The sequence below is a fragment of the Pelophylax lessonae genome (genome assembly GCF_965119305.1).
Source record: "Pelophylax lessonae genome assembly, chromosome: 3".
Taxonomy (NCBI): domain Eukaryota; kingdom Metazoa; phylum Chordata; class Amphibia; order Anura; family Ranidae; genus Pelophylax; species Pelophylax lessonae.
This window is the reverse complement of record NC_138770.1, coordinates 541,210,066-541,228,751: the sequence shown is the minus strand read 5'-3', so window position 1 is coordinate 541,228,751 and position 18,686 is coordinate 541,210,066. Positions and strand designations below refer to the sequence as shown.

The window sequence follows — 18,686 nt, the reverse complement described above, 5'->3', positions numbered from 1 at the left end:
TAGTGATGATTATAAAGACAATGCTGTGTTTGTAATGTAGAATTAGTCATCTGTTAGCTGGTAGCATCTTGATCGAAACCTGCATTACTTTTGTCATGCCCACTAACAGCCTTGTTTGTTGGATATTTTTCCCTATAGTACAGACCAGCAGTTCAGGCGACAAGCAGGCAGGCGGCATTGCTAAACAACTTGGCAGTAGTGTGGAATGTGCACTTGCTCAGACATCAACACCCTAATAAAGAATTCCAGTAGTAATGGCACATTAAGTTTACAGAGCGTGCAATACAGAGGCTGTAGAGTAGAAACTGTGAATTACGCCTGAGTTCCAACAACGTGGAATTAATTATCCTCTCTAGTTAACGAGACGCTAATGTTTGGAAAATTTTTAAACATTTTAAACTAGTTTCAGGGTTGATGCTGTCGACAAGGCATTGTGAAACTTCTATGCTGAAAACTACAACATGTAGCTTTGCCTTGGGGCTTTAAATGCTTCAAGGACTTCAAGTGGTCCTATGGTCAAGTATTTGCTTCTAGCTAAAGCCAAAGAGTATGTCTGCAGACAGTGCGGGGCTGATTTAATGTAGGAGTTTAGAATATTAATGCAATAAATTGTGTGAAGATTCCCTTTAAAGCCCAACTCTAGGCAGCTGTGCCCGCACTGCAAGGATTAATTGATCGATTAGGTCTAGGAGAGCCAAAAAAAAGATTTTCTTACCTTTTATCTTTAGCTTCTCCTTGTTTCTAGGCTGGTCCCTGCAGTGTCTTCTCATCCACGCTTTAGTGATCTAGGGTCCTGACATCATCAGGACCAAAGCAGGGTCTATAGCCCTGTATTCGGTATGATGACATTGAGGGACAGTCCACTGCCAGAGCGTAGGGGAGCGCTACCTACCAGAGTAGTGGAGGATAATCTAAGTAAAGCTGTTTGTCTTTTCCTCTAGATAAAAGGAGCTATTAACCCTTGCAGCACAGGCACCGCCCCACTGCGAGGGATATTTCAAAATTTTTTTGGGCTTTAATTATCCAATTACGAGAAAATCACATTTCTGTTTATTTCTTCTGCATGATTAGATAATTGAAGCAATTCTTTAAGAAGTTTATTGATCGGAAATGTTTAACTCCTTTATCAGTTCCATACAATGAAATATGTAAATCGAATTCCAGGATTGTTAGTGTCAATGTCATTTCCATTCCTGAAAACACAATACATTTTGTGGAAATCTCTAGAAGATGGGGGTAAATCACCTCTTCGGCCTCTTTCACATGTTGAGATCAGCAGTGGATCCGTCCGGTGATCCCCTGCTGAGCAGAGCGAATGGATGACACATCTGTCTCCACTCAGAGAGAGCCTGCTTTGCTCTATGGGTCGGCGGGAGTAAATTAATTCCACTGTCCATTTACACCCAAATGCCCATCCGCATAAATGGGGGAGGATGGTTCCCTTATGTTTTTTTTTTTTTTTCCGGACCAGATCTGACCCAAAGGTAGACAGATGTAAATGGACACAAGTCCCTTTACACCATGGGTATCCAACCTTTTGGCTTCTCTGGGCCACATTGAGTGTAGAGAAATTTTCTCGGGCCGCATATACAATATATACTATAGTTAAGGTATATAAGTAATAAAATGCCGCCGCGCGCCCCGGGCCCCCGCACTAATTTAACGCAACTAGAGGATGATCAAATGAAATGAAATCAGTATACAGAGGTTTACTTCTTCTGAGAGATATTAAAGGAACACTCTAACCACCATGACTACTTCAGTGATTTGAAGTGGTCATGGTGGTAGGAGTCAGTAACACTGCCTCCCGTTAGTTGGAAGCCGCTATGGCCGTGCCCCCGACCCGACTTCCTTCCTCCCCAGCAAAAAAAAAAAGTGGGCCGCATTGCCTGTGGTTCTGGGCCGCAGGTTGGACATGCCTGTTTTACACCAACCAGTCCATAAGGGTGAATGCACCATCTAATCAGGACCACCTGAAAAACTAACAGACGGACCTGATTGGACCCTTCGTTTAAAGGGAACCCAAGTTGTCACAAGCCTGTCCCTATTGAAAGATTTCCTCTTCTATTCCTGTCTCAGTGGCAACTGTAAAAGTTTGGATTTCCCATCACTGTCTGCCCCAGCTATAATGGTTACTAGGACAAATAGGGTGAATATTCCAAGAAGGAACTATATAGTATACAAAACTGAAAATCACCTTCTATTTGACGTGAGAAGGTCCTAAAGAAAGAAGCGTGCCCTATAGCTAGGTCAATCGTTTTTAATATTTCAGACAAATTTAGTACTAAAAAGTGAATGGACTTTGATTCTAAGTGGTAATGCCACTTACTTAAAGTGGAAGTAAATTCTCCTATCGTTTTCAGCCAAGGAATCTGCCATCTTGGCCTCTGTTTATTCTACAACTGCCATAATGCTGCACTTGTCAAAAGTTAGGACACCAGCCATTGGATGGTTTGACAGTTTGGTATAGAGCACAACCAATGGGAGAGTTACATTTCTGGCAGTTGCCGGAAATGTAACTGTTTTTTTGAAACTGGTAAATATGTGTTTACTTCCGCTTTAACATGCCTAAGGCTTGCCAAGCCTTAACTGGGGGTCATGTATGAAATGTACACAGTTCGCAATACAAATCTAGGACGAGCTAGAATAAAGCTTTTTCCTGCCAACATGCTAAAAGCAGCAGTTGATTTAAACAAATTGGCAGCTCAGAAAGCACCAGTTCCACTATTGTTGTGTTTGTTTTTTCCATCTGGCACTAGAACTGCTTTTAATGCAAAAATGATTTACTCCACGATTGCCACTTTAGTAACACTAATGCATAGACCAAATCTGTACATGTTATGAGTTTCCCTCTTTGTGGGCAGTGCTGGGAGATTTAATATATGTTTTCTGTTTCTTTTCTGCAGTATTGAGAAAGAGATGGAGAAAAATATACTGCTGGAGAAAAAAGCTTTCCTTCGAGACTCTGGGTATGAGAGTGTGGCCTACAAGCCCAGTATCCTGGATAAGCTTCTCCATACTCACGCCGTTTGGCTTCAACTTAGTCTGGGTGATGACAGCGTTGGGGATCTCTTGCAAGACCAGCCACCCGCAGTACGTACCACTCACCTTGATTTGCTGATAAATGTTTAAGCCTTCTTTCTGCTAAGAAATAATGCACCGGTTACTTGCTGGTGACCAGAGATGCGTTAAGGTTTAAAATAAATACTTTTTTTTTTTTTTGGAAAAACCAATACATTTTTTTTTTTTTTTTGGAGGAACCAATTACTACCATCATTTCTTTGGAGTATGGGAGGAAACTGGAGTGCCCAGTGAAAACTCATTAAACCAGAGATCTACCTCTTGTTTTCCACCAAAAATCCTAAAGGGTCATTCCACTAAGTTGATCAGTGGCATTGGAAAAGTTAAAGAAGAACTCCAGCTTTTCCTTCCTAAAACAGATCCTGTGCATGTAAACGAGTTACAACCCCAGTGTCAGCTTGGGTGTAACTTACCTCCTTTAGCTGTATACAGTAGGTTTCTGTGTCTGTGACGTCACTCCTCCTGGCTACCTTTCAAAGTTCTCTAACTTCCTGTTTCCTTCCTTTTCCAGTCCTGATACTACATGTCCCATGATCCTTTGAGCCTCTGTAGCTTCAGGGCAGGCTATGGGAGTCACTTGTACCAGTTCTGGGAGTTGACGAGGGTAGTCCTAGGGTTACTGTGGGTGTTTCTGGGCCTTCATATAGGTGGTGAAAGGTGTAAATGTGTCATACCTCCTCCTGTGTTATTCCTGTCTTGCAGCATGCCAAATAATATTGGCTGACTGCAAGACTACAGAGGAAGGACTATTGGAGGTTATTATGGAGTAGAGCTGCACGATTCTGGATAAAATGAGAATCATGATTTTTTTGCTTAGAATAAAGATCACGATTCTTTCACGATTCTTGGCGTAACATCATCTTTTACGTTATACAAAAACATTGGGCTAACTCTTGTTTATTTTTATTTTTTTTTTAGTTCATTAAAGTGTATTTTTTCCCAAAAAACTGCGTTTGAAAGACTTCTGCGCAAATACAGTGTGACATAAAAGATTGCAACGATCGCCATTTTATTCTCTAGGGTCTCTGCAAAAAAAAAAAAATGTATATATATATCTATATCTATATCTATAGATATATATATATATATATATATATATACTGTTTGGGGGTAAGTAATTTTCTAGCAGAAAATACTGATTTTAACTTGTAAGCAATAAGTGTCAGAAAAAAAGTCTTTAAGAGATTAAACTGCCCTCGTGAGGGGGGGTGGTGTGGATCAAGATTGCAATTTTTTAACGATTAATTGTGCAGCTCTATATTTGAGGTATATACTAAGGGGGGGGGAGTACCGCGCTTCAGGGAAGTAACGCACCTAGTCTAATAACTGATCAGTGAACACCAACCAAACATGTGTTCAATTACTGTGATAGTGCTCAACCACATCCTTGTGTCAGCTACCAATATGTACAAATGTGTTTCTGAATAAATATATGATCATCAAATACCAAAATCTCTTCAATATATAACATATAAAGTGCATAAGTGTCTTCAGAATTTATATATATAAATAAATAATCACACTCTTAAAGCAAAATACATTAGTAAAAGCCTAAAAACACAAATTTGTGAAGGTGACAATAAAGTGCTCAGTGCTTAAAATAACGGGTGGGTAAGTTAATTATTAATCCTAATATTCAATCCTTATAAAGTGCTTAAAAGTGTCCAAAAAAATCACAAATCAATTGTGTTGCAGAATATCTGTGATCTTCTTCTTCTATAAAGTGTTGCCTCCACCTAACACCGTGTAAAATGTGGGGTGCTTCTTCTCACTCATTACCCCTAAGGGTGTGCTAAATGCTCAACTCAATATATAAGGTAATGCGCCTTATGATACAAATCAGCTACTTCTCTCCTCTCCTTCCTTCTCCTACAATCAGGGATGGTGTTCAGCCTGTGTTGTATGGATCGGGGTACAATGCTCTCCAGATGTCCCACGGATCTCAAAATTAAAAGCTCATATAGTGCAATATTGCCATACTCAAACCACTTTATTAAAAAGATTTAAATGCACTTACAAACAGATGTTTAAAATAGCGCTTTTCGCTGCAAACAGGATATTGCGGTCCTCACTTCCGCATCCGAACGTCACTTCCGGTCAAACGGCCCTACGCGTTACGGCACTTCCGCTCACGTGGCTTCTTCAGGGATCTACGATCACAGGGAATCCACTAGCATACTAGCTCATTATACAATACTTACCTTAAAACGAGCCCCCGCTGTGCCGCCCGCTCACCTCTATGACGGGCGACATGTTCAGTTGCTCGTCTTCCGGGATCGCGCCATCCGGCCATCTGATTGGCCAGAGCCGCGGTGACGTCACTCCCGCGCACGCGCGCGGGAGCCGACGGTCACGGCACGGGACTCTGAAGGAACGGCACCAGCGGCCGTTCCTTCAGAGCGCATGCGCCAGTGACGTCACTGGCTGCATGTAAGGTAAATCTCTCCTAAACGGTGCATGTTTAGGAGATATTTACAGTACCTATAGGTAAGCCTTATCATAGGCTTACCTATAGGTAAAAGTGTCAGAGGAGGGTTTACTTCCTCTTTAAGCACTGAGCACTTTATTGTCACCTTCACAAATTTGTGTTTTTAAGCTTTTACTAATGTATTTTGCTTTAAGAGTGTGATTATTTATTTATATATAAATTCTGAAGACACTTATGCACTACTTTATATGTTATATATTGAAGAGATTTTGGTATTTGATGATCATATATTTATTTATTCAGAAACACATTTGTACATATTGGTAGCTGACACACGGATGTGGTTGAGCACTATCACAGTAATTGAACACATTTTTGGTTGGTGTTCACTGATCAGTTATTAGACTAGGTGCGTTACTTCCCTGAAGCACGGTACTCCTCCCCCCCTAGTATATACGTCACACTGTATGGTCTACAGTACTGGTATACGCAGCATCTAGGAAGTGTACATTAGATTTTCTGCAGACAGCGCGAGACTCACACCAATACATCTATATTTGAGGTGTTTCCCTTATATGCAAATAAACACTTCACAGAGGGCAAGGCCTTGGGAGGGCAGGACCTGAGAGGTGGGACTCTTCCTGTTTGTACTGGTCTGCATATTTTACTGGGCAGGATTGAATTCTAATCGTGATCCACTCAATCCTGCCAGAATCAGCATAGCTAGCTTTCAGGACAGGCTGTGTATGAAGGGCCTTCCTTCTTGAATAATGCTGTGATTTGTGAGGCGGGAATTGGGAGGTTTGGACTCTTCCTGTAGGTGTGCTAGGTCGGGATTGAATGCTAATTAGGATGTATTCAATCCCACTCACCATCAAAGTTGTGACGGAAGTTATATTATTTGCAGTCTGAAAGACTATAAAGGGAGTGTTATAGACTCTAGTTGCTGCAGGAAGTGGCTGTGGAAGGGACAGAGTCTGTCAGCAGGATATACAGAGTGTCACATGATACAAAGCCACAACTAAACCCAGAATATCAGGGGATCTGCAGACAACAGAGCAACACGGTACAGAGGTATGATCTATGCTCTCATTTCATTCAGTTCTAGTGAAAAGAAAATTGGAATCCATATTTAAATCTAATTACAACCAATCCTCTTTCTGTTCTGTTGATATAAAGCCTGTCTGTTTAGTTTTAGAACCCTCTAGCTTGCTCTTTCTTCTTGCCCATCAATTGTCAGGCTGTTGGAGACCTCTAAGCCATCTTTACACAAAGTCAAAAAAAGGCTAAGGCCAGTGGGTCTTGGGTGTGCATGCATGTCTGTGAAAAGCCCCACCCTGTCCCACTGACAGGACCGCTGATTGGGGGGGGGCACCAGTCCTCCTGTACGTGGCCCGGGCACACAGGGGGGCCCCAACAGCATGGGGAATCGGTTCGGTTGGGCGGAGAAGCAATTACAGAAGGAAGCCCTGTGTGGCTCTCTGCAGCAGCTGAAAGCCAGTTTTTCCCCCTCCTGCCAGCTTTTAGCTGCTGCAGGGAGAGACACAGAAACAGGACATCATTCCTGTAATTGCTTCTCTGACACCAATCCCCCTCCCTGTTCTGCCTGCTCCTTACCCCCCCCCCCCTTTCACTGTGCGTCCCCCCCTCCCTCTTCCCTCCCACAGCGCTGTAGGCTTCCCTGTCCTGTTAGAAAAATAATAAATTGAAAAAATGTAAAAAGCAATTAAAAAGGGCTAATTCACACAGGTTCAATATTATGTTTGTGTCCGCTAATAATGATTTCATGTATTTTTTGAGAAACTATTGTCTTGACATATTCAGGGGGCCCCTGCCAGGTAGGTTGTACGGGGCCTCGTGATTTCTAACAGCAACCCTGCCCACTGATACCTTTCCTGTGATCCCATACTACTACTTTCTTGCAACTGGCACCAAAATACTTGCGTTGGCTTGTGTCATAGCCTACAAGCACACAGGCAATCTGTGTGGAAGTTTGGCCCCCTCTTCCTCCCGCAGACTTCTGGAGCACATAACAGGTCCCAGAAGACTGCAGGACCGATCACAAAGCGTGGCCTGCGCATGTGCAGTGGGAATCTGGAATACTTCACTGCTGGTTTCCCTTACCTAAGATGCCTGAACCCGAAGCCAATTGAAGAATTGGCTCGCATGAGGACATGGCTGGATCCCTAGAAGAGTGTCCTTATATTAACCGCTTGCCGACCACCCACAGTAATATTACTGCGGCAGAGCGGCTCCTCTGTGTCCAGTCACGTAGTACTACGTGACTGGAGTGCATGTGGTTCCGGCGGCGCGCGCACCCCGCCGGAACCGCGCTCTCGCTGTGTTTAGACACAGCGGGAGGCAGGGCAGTGGGAGAAGCAGCGGCGATTGTCACTGCCCCCCCACGCGATCGTCCAGGAAATGGAGAGAAGACCCAGCTGCTTATGTAAAACAAGCAGGCGGATCTTCTCACAGACAGGTAGGAAGAGATCAGCAGTTTCAGCTTTGCTGAAACTGTGATCTCTGTGCCTGTCACAGAACACCCCCCCCCCCCCCCCCCACACACACACACACAGTCAGTAAGCAGGGCATACATTTAACCTGTTGATCACCCACAGTATTAACCGCTTTCCTGCCAGTGTCATTATTACAGTAACATTGCATATTTTTAGCACTGATTACTGTAGAAATGTCACCGTTCCCCCCGAAAGTGTCAAAAATGTCAGGGGTCCGATCTGTCCGCCGCTATGTCGCAGTCCCGCAAAAAATCGCAGATTGCCACCATTATTAGTAAAAAAAAAAAAAACAATAAAAATTACATAAATCTTTCCCGTAGTTAGTAGACGTGATAACTTTTGCGCAAACCAATCAAAATACGCTTATTGCGATTTTTATTTTTTTTTTTTTTTTTACCAAATATATGTAGCAGAAAACAAATTGGCCTAAAATGTTAAAAAATTTAGATTTTTTCATTTTTATTTTTTTGAGAATGTCATAAAGCAGAATGTGAAAAATATTGTTTTTATTTCAAAATTGTCGCTCTTTCTTAAAAATCGCACAGGTGATCAAATACCACCAAAAGAAAGCTCTATTTGTGGGGAAAAAAAGGATATAAATTTTGTTTAGGTACAGCGTCGCACAACCGCGCAATTTTCCGTTAAAGTAACGCAGTGCAGAATCGCAAAGTAGGGCCTGGTCAGGAAGGGGGTAAAATCTTCCGGGGCTGAAGTGGTTAAAAGTCAGCAGCTACAGTATTTGTAGCTGCTGACTTTTATTTTTTTGGGGGGAGAATAGAGCTCCTCTTTAATTCCTGGAGTTCTTTAAATCAGTTGACAAACAATTGTGTTTCTCTCCACCCTCTCGTGAGATCTTGTCGTTGTGTTGTATTTATTGAACCTGACCATTAGTGCCAGTTCACACTAGTACGACTTGTCAGGCGACTTGGTCAGCCTGACAAGTCGTGCACCGTCGCAGTCCATTGTGTGGTACAGGAACGGTTCTAATAGGAGCGACACAAGTCGCTCCGACTTAGAAAAAGGGTCCTGTACTACTTTGGGGCGACCTGGAGGCGACTTGCATAGGCATTCATTTTATGAAGTCCATGCAAGTCGCGCCGAAGTCGCGGTGCACGCGACTTCACAGGTCGCCCCCGAAGTCGTGCCGCTTCAGTGTGAACCGGCACTTAAAGAAAAAAGTTCATCTCAAATGAACATTTTTTTACTTATTTACTTTACTTTTTACTAGTTGGGTGCACAGTACAGAGTCATAAACAAGTGATTTACACAAAACATCCACTTGGCCAACTGATCCCCATGAATGAATCTCCTCTTCTGAATGCTTTTGTAACAATTGGTCAGTGCCAGAACAACGCATAACTGTGTCACAGAAGAAGTATGGAATACTTGGCATGCAGGGGAAAGTTTTTTATCTGTGTGTGGTCAGCTACAGGCGTGAAAAAAATGTTCTGATATTTGCTGTGATAGTGGGTGTGTACGGATGTTCGGTATTCACCAGTGCTATTTTATCCTCCAGTACATTCATTAATTCCTTGTAGAATTCAGTGTAGTTAATAAACAAATAAATAAAATAAATAAATAAAAAAAATATATATATTATATTTATATTTATGAGTTGACCAAAAATGTTGTAGTGTAACCACCTCCCGCCCGCCGTATTGTCAAATGACAGGTGGATGGGCGGTGGCTGTCTCATTCTGGGACTCCCACTCTTGCCGTGCTGGCGCACCTGCGGGGGCACGCAGTTCTGCGATCGGTGATGCCCTCTGTCTCTGGGACATGGCGCATCACCGATCTCGGTAAACAACCAATGACGAGGCTCTTTACCCATGTTATCAGCTGTGTCCAATCACAGCTGGATCACCTGTAAACAGGGAAATGCCGGTTATTGGCATTCGTTTCCTCACACAGAGTGGGAAGAAGGGAGAGCCGATCAGCGGAATTTCCTCATAGGGGAGATCTGCACAGATAATCAGGGCACTGATGATCAGTGCCCTGATCATTAGTGCAGCCCCAACAGTGCCCAGCATTGATGCCAGTCAGTGCCTAGCACTGATACCAATCAGTGATGCCATTCAGTGCAGCCCATCAGTGCCACCTATCCGTGCCACATATCAGGGCCTGTCAGTGATCATCAGTGCTGCCCATCAGTGCTGCATATTAGTTCCCCCTCATCAGTGCCCTTCGGTGCCACCTCATCGGTGCCACCTCAGTGCTACATATTAATGCCTCCATAGTGCCATTTCATCAGTGGCGCCTCATTGTTGCCCATCAGTGCCGCCTAATAGTGGCCATCCGTGCATATCAGTAAAGGAGAAAAATTACATATTTACAAAATTTTATAACAGAAACTACGAAAAACTTTTTTTTTTTTTTTAATTTTAGATTTTTTTAAAAACATTTTTTAGCAAAAAATAAAATAGTCAGATATAACTCGGGGATAAAATACCACCAAAAGAAAGCTCTATCTGTCTCAAAAGAATGCTAAAAATCTAGTCTGGGTACAGTATTGCATGACCACGCAATTGTCATTCAAGATGCAACCACTCTTAAAGCTGAAAATTGGCCTGGGCAGGAAGGGGGTAAATGTGCTTAGTATGCAAGTAGTTAATATGTTTTCAAAATGTATTTCTGTGATTATTGCTGCTAGCAATGGTTTTATACTACTGTATTTCTGATTTCCAAAAAAAGAAAGACATATCTCATCCTTTCAAAGGCAATAGAATTCAGATTGTGGATATTGCAATTGCAGAATTCTTCACCCCCTCCCTGCAGAAGTCTGCAGAGACGCCTATACGAAGACAAATTACATGTAGCATGGAGTATGGCATCCTTGGCAATGTCTTTAAAGGATGCTTCAGCAGGATCTACTTTTGGGAACTTTCAGGGAATTCAGATGTATGAAGGGATACTGGTTGTAGAGTTTACTATTTTAAAACCTGACCCATATCATGTGGTAGATAGAGTTGACTGATATATGAAAAAAAACTGATTGTTATTGGCCAGGACTGGCAATTAGATTCCTTGTATAGCAGCTCTTTGTTCATATTGTTATACTGTGTGGTTATTGGTTACTGTATATGATATATGGTTATCTTTAACAGGCCCAAACTGCTTTGTCAAAAAGTGTAAAAGAAGAACTATTTAAGTGTTTGAATTTAGTTTCACTTTTACGCTTCTAACAGAAATGTATTTTAAAACTGAGATCTAAGCTAATATAAATGATGCAGCTTTGTATTCATTAATACAGTAATATAGCTAAGTACCCGATAATATATGTGAAAGTACTTACATTTGACATGACATAAGCCTCTTGCAGTCCCCTATACAGCGGAGCTCAGACATGAAGAGGGAAAAGCAGCACAAGGAGCCAGTCCGTTGTTCTGCAGTGTTCATGTTCAAACAAGGGGGTGTCCTAATAGGAGGAGAGAACAGAGTAGCCGAATATTGAGTTTATTAGTGTACTGCTTATCATTTTACTTTCCAGTCTCAGGCTGGAGAAGAAACAAGAATTCTTCCTCATCCCATGTGTACACCAGTGTTCTACCCCCTTTGCTTGCCTTGTTACATTCCCATTGTGGAATAATTGGGCAACTGCTGTTGAGAGAACAGTCAGCACAAGTTAATGCTGACAATATGGCACAGCCAGTTCAAACCCTAAAAAAGTTTGGTTGGATGTTGAACTTTTTTAGAAGTCAGCTTTGGAACTCATCACTTGGAGTATCTAGATATTTTTTTTCACCCGGGAAAACTTAAAACTCTGTGCTCCCAGTTTCTGACTCTTCTGTCCAAGAGTTGGCCAATTTTTGCTTTAGCATGTGAGTCATAGGGCTGATGTTCGCTTTCTTTTAGGCAGCCAGACTTGCCCATTTCTCCTCCTGATGTCTTCAACTCAACAAGACAAATTGATTCAGTATCTGGAGAAACCAATTTGCCTGTTACCGAGGACCAAATTGTCACTAACTTGGTGTTCACAAATCCAACCCTGGAGTTGAGAAAGAACTTCTTGAAGAATCCTCACAAAGGATTCCAGCCTGATCAGCTGGCGAGGAGTCCTAGACATGGGACTTGGTCACCAGGGGAATTCCATCTCCTGATCAACATTCTGTAGCTCTAAGCAATTTGGTTGTCCCTACAATGCTGGACACCCAAATGATGGGTCATCCAATCAGAATCCAGTCAGACAACTCCACAGCAGTGGCATACATGAACCACCAGGGAGGAAAAAATCTTGCTGAGCAAGAGAAGTAGACACTTTTTGTCCTGGGCAGAACATCATAGTCCACCATTTGCATTACAGACATGGACATTTGGTAGGCAGATTTTCTCAGCCAGACCAAGGGTAATGGGTTATTAGGCCCTTCACCTGGATTTGTTCCAGAACCTGTTTCAGATGGGGGTTGCTGCATGTGGACCTCTTGACCTCCAGGTCAACAAACTGGACAAGTTTGTCTCCAAATACAGAGATCTTCTGGTAGAATCAGTGGATGAACTTGTGGCTCAATGGGATCAGTACAATCTGATCAACACCTTTCCTCCCCTGAAACCTCTTCCTTGTTTGCTTCACTGGATCAGGATGGAGGGCATTCTGAGGATATCTCCAGAATAGCCTTTGCGGATGTGGTACTCTGACCCGATTAGACTCTTGGCAGATGCTCTTGTAGGCTCTTCCAGATTGTCTGGACCCTCTGTCACAATAACTGGTTTACCATCCTCTTTTGACAGTTACTGGCTATAACAGCAACGGCACTGGAGCACTGGACTGTAGAGGGGGTGGGAGCTGCTGGCTCAGATGCTCAGCAGCTCGCTGAGATGCTAAGCCAGGTGCCCATTCAGGCTGCTAGGTGGATCCTGACTGTAAAGTCAGGATCGATCCTGCGCCTGGATCGGCTGAGTGACGTCAGTCGACAGCATACTTTAGCCTGCTGTTGGCTGAAAACGGATCACAGGAGTGCAGAACAAGCTACACTCCAGTGATCCATAGGAGAAGTATAGCCAAAAAATCTTTGCCAAACTTATTTAGGTTTTACCAGGTGGATGTTCAAGCCTCATCTGATACCATCTCAGTATTGTCCTTCAAGCATCTCTTTGAGCTGTCGGCAGTCCACAGTTTACGTTTGTTTATTATAGGCATGTTGCTCTTTTTTTTTTTTTCTGTAAATGTTTATTCTGTAGTTTATGTTCAAATCCCCATGTAGGTGGCAATATTATCCAAATATGTATGACTCCCATAAAACTCTCTGCTCGAAGTTTCTGACTCCTCTGTGCAAGAGTCGGCCAATTTTTGCGCATATGAGTCATGGAGCTGGTGTTCGCTTTTTTGCCCAATTCCACTCCTCCACTGAGTCTTCAACTCAATGAGATAATGGTGGATGTTCAAGCTCCATCTGATACCATCTCAGTAATGTCCTTCAAGCAACTCTTTGAGCTGTCAGCAGTCCGCACTTTTCTTTTGTTTATTATAGGCCTGTTACTCTTTTTTTGCTGTATTGCCCACCCCTCAGTTGAACTGTTTTTGGATTTCTTGATTGTCTATTAATCCTGTGTTCCACAATGAACGATAAAGGAAATATAATTTTTTTGTATTCATGATAAAATGTGTATGATTTCCGTAAATGCCCATGTAGGTGGCAATATTATCCAAATGTGTATGACTTCTGTAAATGCCCATGTAGGTGGCAATATTATCCAAATGTGTATGGCTCCTGTCACCTTGATAATTTTACGCAGAGTAGGAAAATCCTATTCTATAGCAGTTTCCCAGCGCTTCCTTTTTTTTTTCCAGGCTTTTTTATTTCTTCACATTGTCACTAGGGATGAGCTTACATTGTTTGGAAGGCAGGTTCCTGATGAAGCCAGCTATTATTCTTGGTCTAGTCAGCTGCAAGCAGGGGATTACCTGCCCCACAGCTAACATTACAAAGAAATGGGGATACTTATGGCATCATTCAGGCCACATAGTCTCAATATGACCATATAAGGTCAGTGATGTCATGAGCATCCCCACTCCTCTGTAACGCTAGCTGTAGGGCAGGGAATTCCCCACTTGCAGCTCATTGGACCAAGAATGACAGCTCGCTTCAGGTTCAGACATCAACTAGCTTCAGGACAAATGCAAGCTGTAATCCTTGGAGAAAAATTCATATAGTGCAGTGGTCTCCAAACTGCGGACCATGGGCTAGGTGCCACTCTTTGCTTACGCTTGGGGCACTTTTTCTCCCTCTGACACCAATGATGGGGCACTATTTCTTCCACTGACAGCAATAATGGGGCATCCTATCTCCCACTGTTACCAATGATGAGGAAAATTCTCCTCCCATCAATGCTTGTGTGTTTTCTACTCCCATGTACCACAGTCTGTCCCCCTGATGTCAAAAAGACTGAAAAATGCCCCTTTTAGAAAGTTTGATGACCCCTGATATAGTGTAAGATGGGAATGTGGCATTGGTAAATAGCACAGAAAGTTATCAGTTTACAAGATTTCTGGCAGGATCAACAGGTATTTTTTTCACTTATCGACCAGATGGTCCCAAATAAAACACGTGCATTGATAGGTTTGACATACCCATAGGCCCCTTTCACACTGGCGATCCAATCTGATCCGCCTGTCAGTTTTTCAGGGGGACCTGATCGGATGCTCCATGCATCCCTATGGGGCAGCGGATGTCAGCGGAGACATCCCTGCTGACACCCCGCTGCTATCCGATTCCGATCCTGTCCGTGAAATCCGGACGGATGGAAACCCTATTTTCCATCCGTCTGGAGGATGGGATCGGATGAGAACCGACAGGTAGTCCATTCTCATCTGATCTCCCCATAGAGGAGAGCGGGGATCTGACAGCTCCGTCTCAGCACACAGAGCGGAGACGGAGCTGTCATCCGCCTGCTCAGTGGGGATCGGCGGGTCCATCCCCCGCTGAGCAGAACGGACTCTGTTGGGCAGCGCGCCTGTGTGAAAGGACCCTTATAGTTAAATGATATTCTATATTGGGAACTTTACCCAACAGTTCCTTTTTATATATTCTTACAGAGATCATAGCACATGTAAGTCACACATACAGTCAGATGCAGAATAGTTTTGTACTGCCTAGCACCTGTTGCTTGCAAATGTTAACAGTCTGAAACAATAGTCCATTATGTAAAATTACAGTTCCCTCTGGATCCAATCCTCGGTATGACATTCCTGGCCCTCAACAGCTGCAACTATTGGAAGGCAAACATCAAGTTGGTTATACTATTTTTATGTAACACAAGTGTTCCTAGAGAAAGGTGCACAGCTAAATTATTTTCAGTGTTGCTCAACTTTGCATGAAAATGTGCTTTCTTAGAACTGCTCAGTGATTATGTTTCCAACCTTTCATAGAACTTCTGAGCTACTAGATTGTGCGGGCTGGAAATATGCTGAGCTTCACAGGATAAAATAGATCTTGGCGCTGTGTGCTCTTGGAGGGCTGTGAATTGGACTGGCACCTTGCCATTCATTTCTTCTCTCAAGGAAATCTCCACCCTAAAAAACTAGGAAAAGCACACATTCCATATACAGTTTGCAAAAAGTTTTGTAGGACTTGAACAGCAAATGCATGCAGGTGTTTATTAACATCATGGGGTTGATTTATTAAAACTGGAGAGTGCAAAATCTATTGCAGCTCTGCACAGAAACCAGTCCGCTTCCATATTTTATTGTCAAAGTGGTTGTAAACCTCAGACATGAAATATGAACAAAGCATATCCCTATTTAGCATGTGCTTGTCTGAATCCAGAGCACTAAGTGTCATTTCTGTCCACTGCTTCGTTCCTCTGCTATCAGCATAAATCATATGTAAGGGTTTACAACCACTTTAAATGAACAAGCTGAAGTTAGAAGCTACCATGCACATCTGCACCAGATTTTGCACTCTCTAGCAGTGGCGGCCGGTGTACTGAGGGCGCAGGGGTGCCGCCCCCCCATCCATTCGTCCGGTCCCCTAATCTGCATGCAGGGGCGCCGGACGCATGGAGTTCAATGGGGATTTTTTTGGCATTACCTGATTAGAGCTAGAGGCTCTAATAGGGCGATGCAAAGGGTGGACCCGGGGCACAGAGCAGTGCGTCCCGAGCCCACCCATTGTGTGACAATAGCGAATGAAGATTTTGCTATTGTCACACCGATCCTCCTCCTGGCCAATCAGGAAGCGCGTCCGATACGCGTTTCCTGATTGGCCGCAAGGCAAACCCCATACCATTTGCCGAGGAGGAGGCGGGAGCGGAAGGACTGGAGGAGACGCGTCGCCGGTCACCGTGACTGAGGAGAAGCCGCCCGCCGCTGCTGCTGCTCCAGGTAAGTAAGGGGCACGCACGCTGACCTCTGCATTGGGGGAATGTATGCTGGTCACTGCATTGGGGGCATGCACGCTGATTTCTGCATTGGGGGCATGTATGCTGTTCACTACATTGGGGGCACGCACGCTGATCTCTGCATTGGGGGCACGCACGCTGATCTCTGCATTGGGGGCACGCACGCTGATCTCTGCATTGGGGGCATGTATGCTGGTCACTGCATTGGGGGCATGTACGCTGGTCACTACATTGGGGGCATGTATGCTGGTCACTGCATTGGGGGCATGTACGCTGGTCACTGTATTGAAGGGGGCATGTAATCTGGTCACTGTATTGAAGGGGGCATGTACGCTGGTCACTGCATTGGGGGTATGTACGCTGGTCACTGTATTGAAGGGGGCATGTACGCTGGTCACTGCATTGGAGGCATGTATGCTGGTTACTGCATTGGGGGCATGTACGCTGGTTACTGCATTGGGGGCATGTATGCTGGTCACTACATTGTGGGAATGGTATGCTGGTCACTGCATTGAAGGGGGCATGTATGCTGGTCTCTGCATTGGGGGCATGTATGCTGGTCACTGCATTGGGGGCATGTACGCTGGTCACTACATTGGGGGCACGCACGCTGATCTCTGCATTGGGGGCATGTACGCTGGTCACTACATTGGGGGCACGCACGCTGATCTCTGCATTGGGGGCATGTATGCTGGTCACTACATTGGGGGCATGTACGCTGGTCACTGCATTGGGGGCATGTACGCTGGTCACTGCATTGGGGGCATGTTTGCTGGTCACTGCATTGGGGGCATGTTTGCTGGTCACTGCATTGGGGGCATGTTTGCTGGTCACTGCATTGGTGGCATGTACGCTGGTCACTGCATTGGGGGCATGTATGCTGGTCACTGCATTGGGGGCATGTACGCTGATCTCTGCATTGGGGGAATGGTATGCTGGTCACTGCATTGAAGGGGGCATGTATGCTGGTCTCTGCATTGGGGGCATGTATGCGGGTCACTGCATTGAAGGGGGCACGCACGCTGATCTCTGCATTGGGGGCATGTATGCTGGTCACTGCATTGAAGGGGGCACGCAAGCTGATCTCTGCATTGGGGGCATGTATGCTGGTCAATGCATTGGGGGCATGTATGCTGGTAACTGGATTGGGGGCATGTACGCTGGTCACTGCATTGGGGGCATGTATGCTGGTCACTGCATTGGGGGCATGTATGCTGGTCACTGCATTGGGGGCATGTATGCTGGTCACTGCATTGGGGGCATGTATGCTGGTCACTGCATTGGGGGCATGTACGCTGATCTCTGCATTGGGGGAATGGTATGCTGGTCACTGCATTGAAGGGGGCATGTATGCTGGTCTCTGCATTGGGGGCATGTACGCTGGTCACTGCATTGAAGGGGGCATGTACGCTGGTCACTGCATTGAAGGGGGCATGTACGCTGGTCACTGCATTGAAAGGAGCATGTACACTGGTCACTGCATTGAAAGGGAGCACGCTGGTCACTGTGCATTGAAAGGGGGCACGCTGGTCACTGTTCATTGAAAGGGGGCACGCTGGTCACTGTGCATTAATAGGGGGCACGCTGGTCACTGTACATTAATAGGGGGCACGCTGGTCACTGTGCATTGAAAGGGGGCACGCTGGTCACTGCACTGTGCATTGAAAGGAGGCACGCTGGTCACTGTGCATTGAAAGGAGGCACGCTGGTCACTGTGCATTGAAAGGAGGCACGCTGGTCACTCTGCATTGAAAGGGGGCATGCTGGTCACTCTGCATTGAAAGGGGGCACGCTGGTCTCTCTGCATTGAAAGGGGGCACGCTGGTCTCTCTGCATTGAAAGGGGGCACGCTGGTCACTCTGCATTGAAAGGGGGCACGCTGGTCACTCTGCATTGAAAGGGGGCACGTTGGTCACTCTGCATTGAAAGGGGGCACGCTGGTCACTCTGCATTGAAAGGGGGCACGCTGGTCACTCTGCATTGAAAGGGGGCACGCTGGTCTCTCTGCATTGAAAGGGACACGCTGGTCTCTCTGCATTGAAAGGGGGCACACTATACCTTAATTACTGAAGGCCCCTTTCACACTTTTGCGACCTCAAAGTCACGCAATTTTTTTACATAGTTTTTTGCCGCAAAGCAATGCCTATTACATTTTTCTGTTTGCGCCCCCCCCCCCAGCCGCCACTGCTCTCCAGTTTTAGTAAATCAGCCCTTATGTGTTCTACTAAATGAATATCATTCAATTAGGGTTTACATCTATTTTGATTAACCAGTTCTGGACTGCCTTGTAGCAGATTTACTGCTACAGGAGGGCCCTCCTGTGCAGG

The 18,686-nt window shown here is 44.7% G+C and overlaps 1 protein-coding gene across 4 annotated transcripts in view; it reads left to right on the top strand.

Moving 5' to 3' along the window:
- Nucleotides 1–18,686, top strand: part of RIN2 (Ras and Rab interactor 2) — a 332,660-nt gene that overhangs the window by 211,294 nt on the left and 102,680 nt on the right. For all 4 annotated transcript variants that reach the window (XM_082251626.1, XM_082251625.1, XM_082251628.1 and 1 more), the window contains exon 4: nt 2,907–3,093. In XM_082251626.1, coding sequence (XP_082107752.1) covers nt 2,907–3,093 — 187 coding nt within the window. The remainder of the gene's footprint in view (nt 1–2,906; nt 3,094–18,686) is intronic.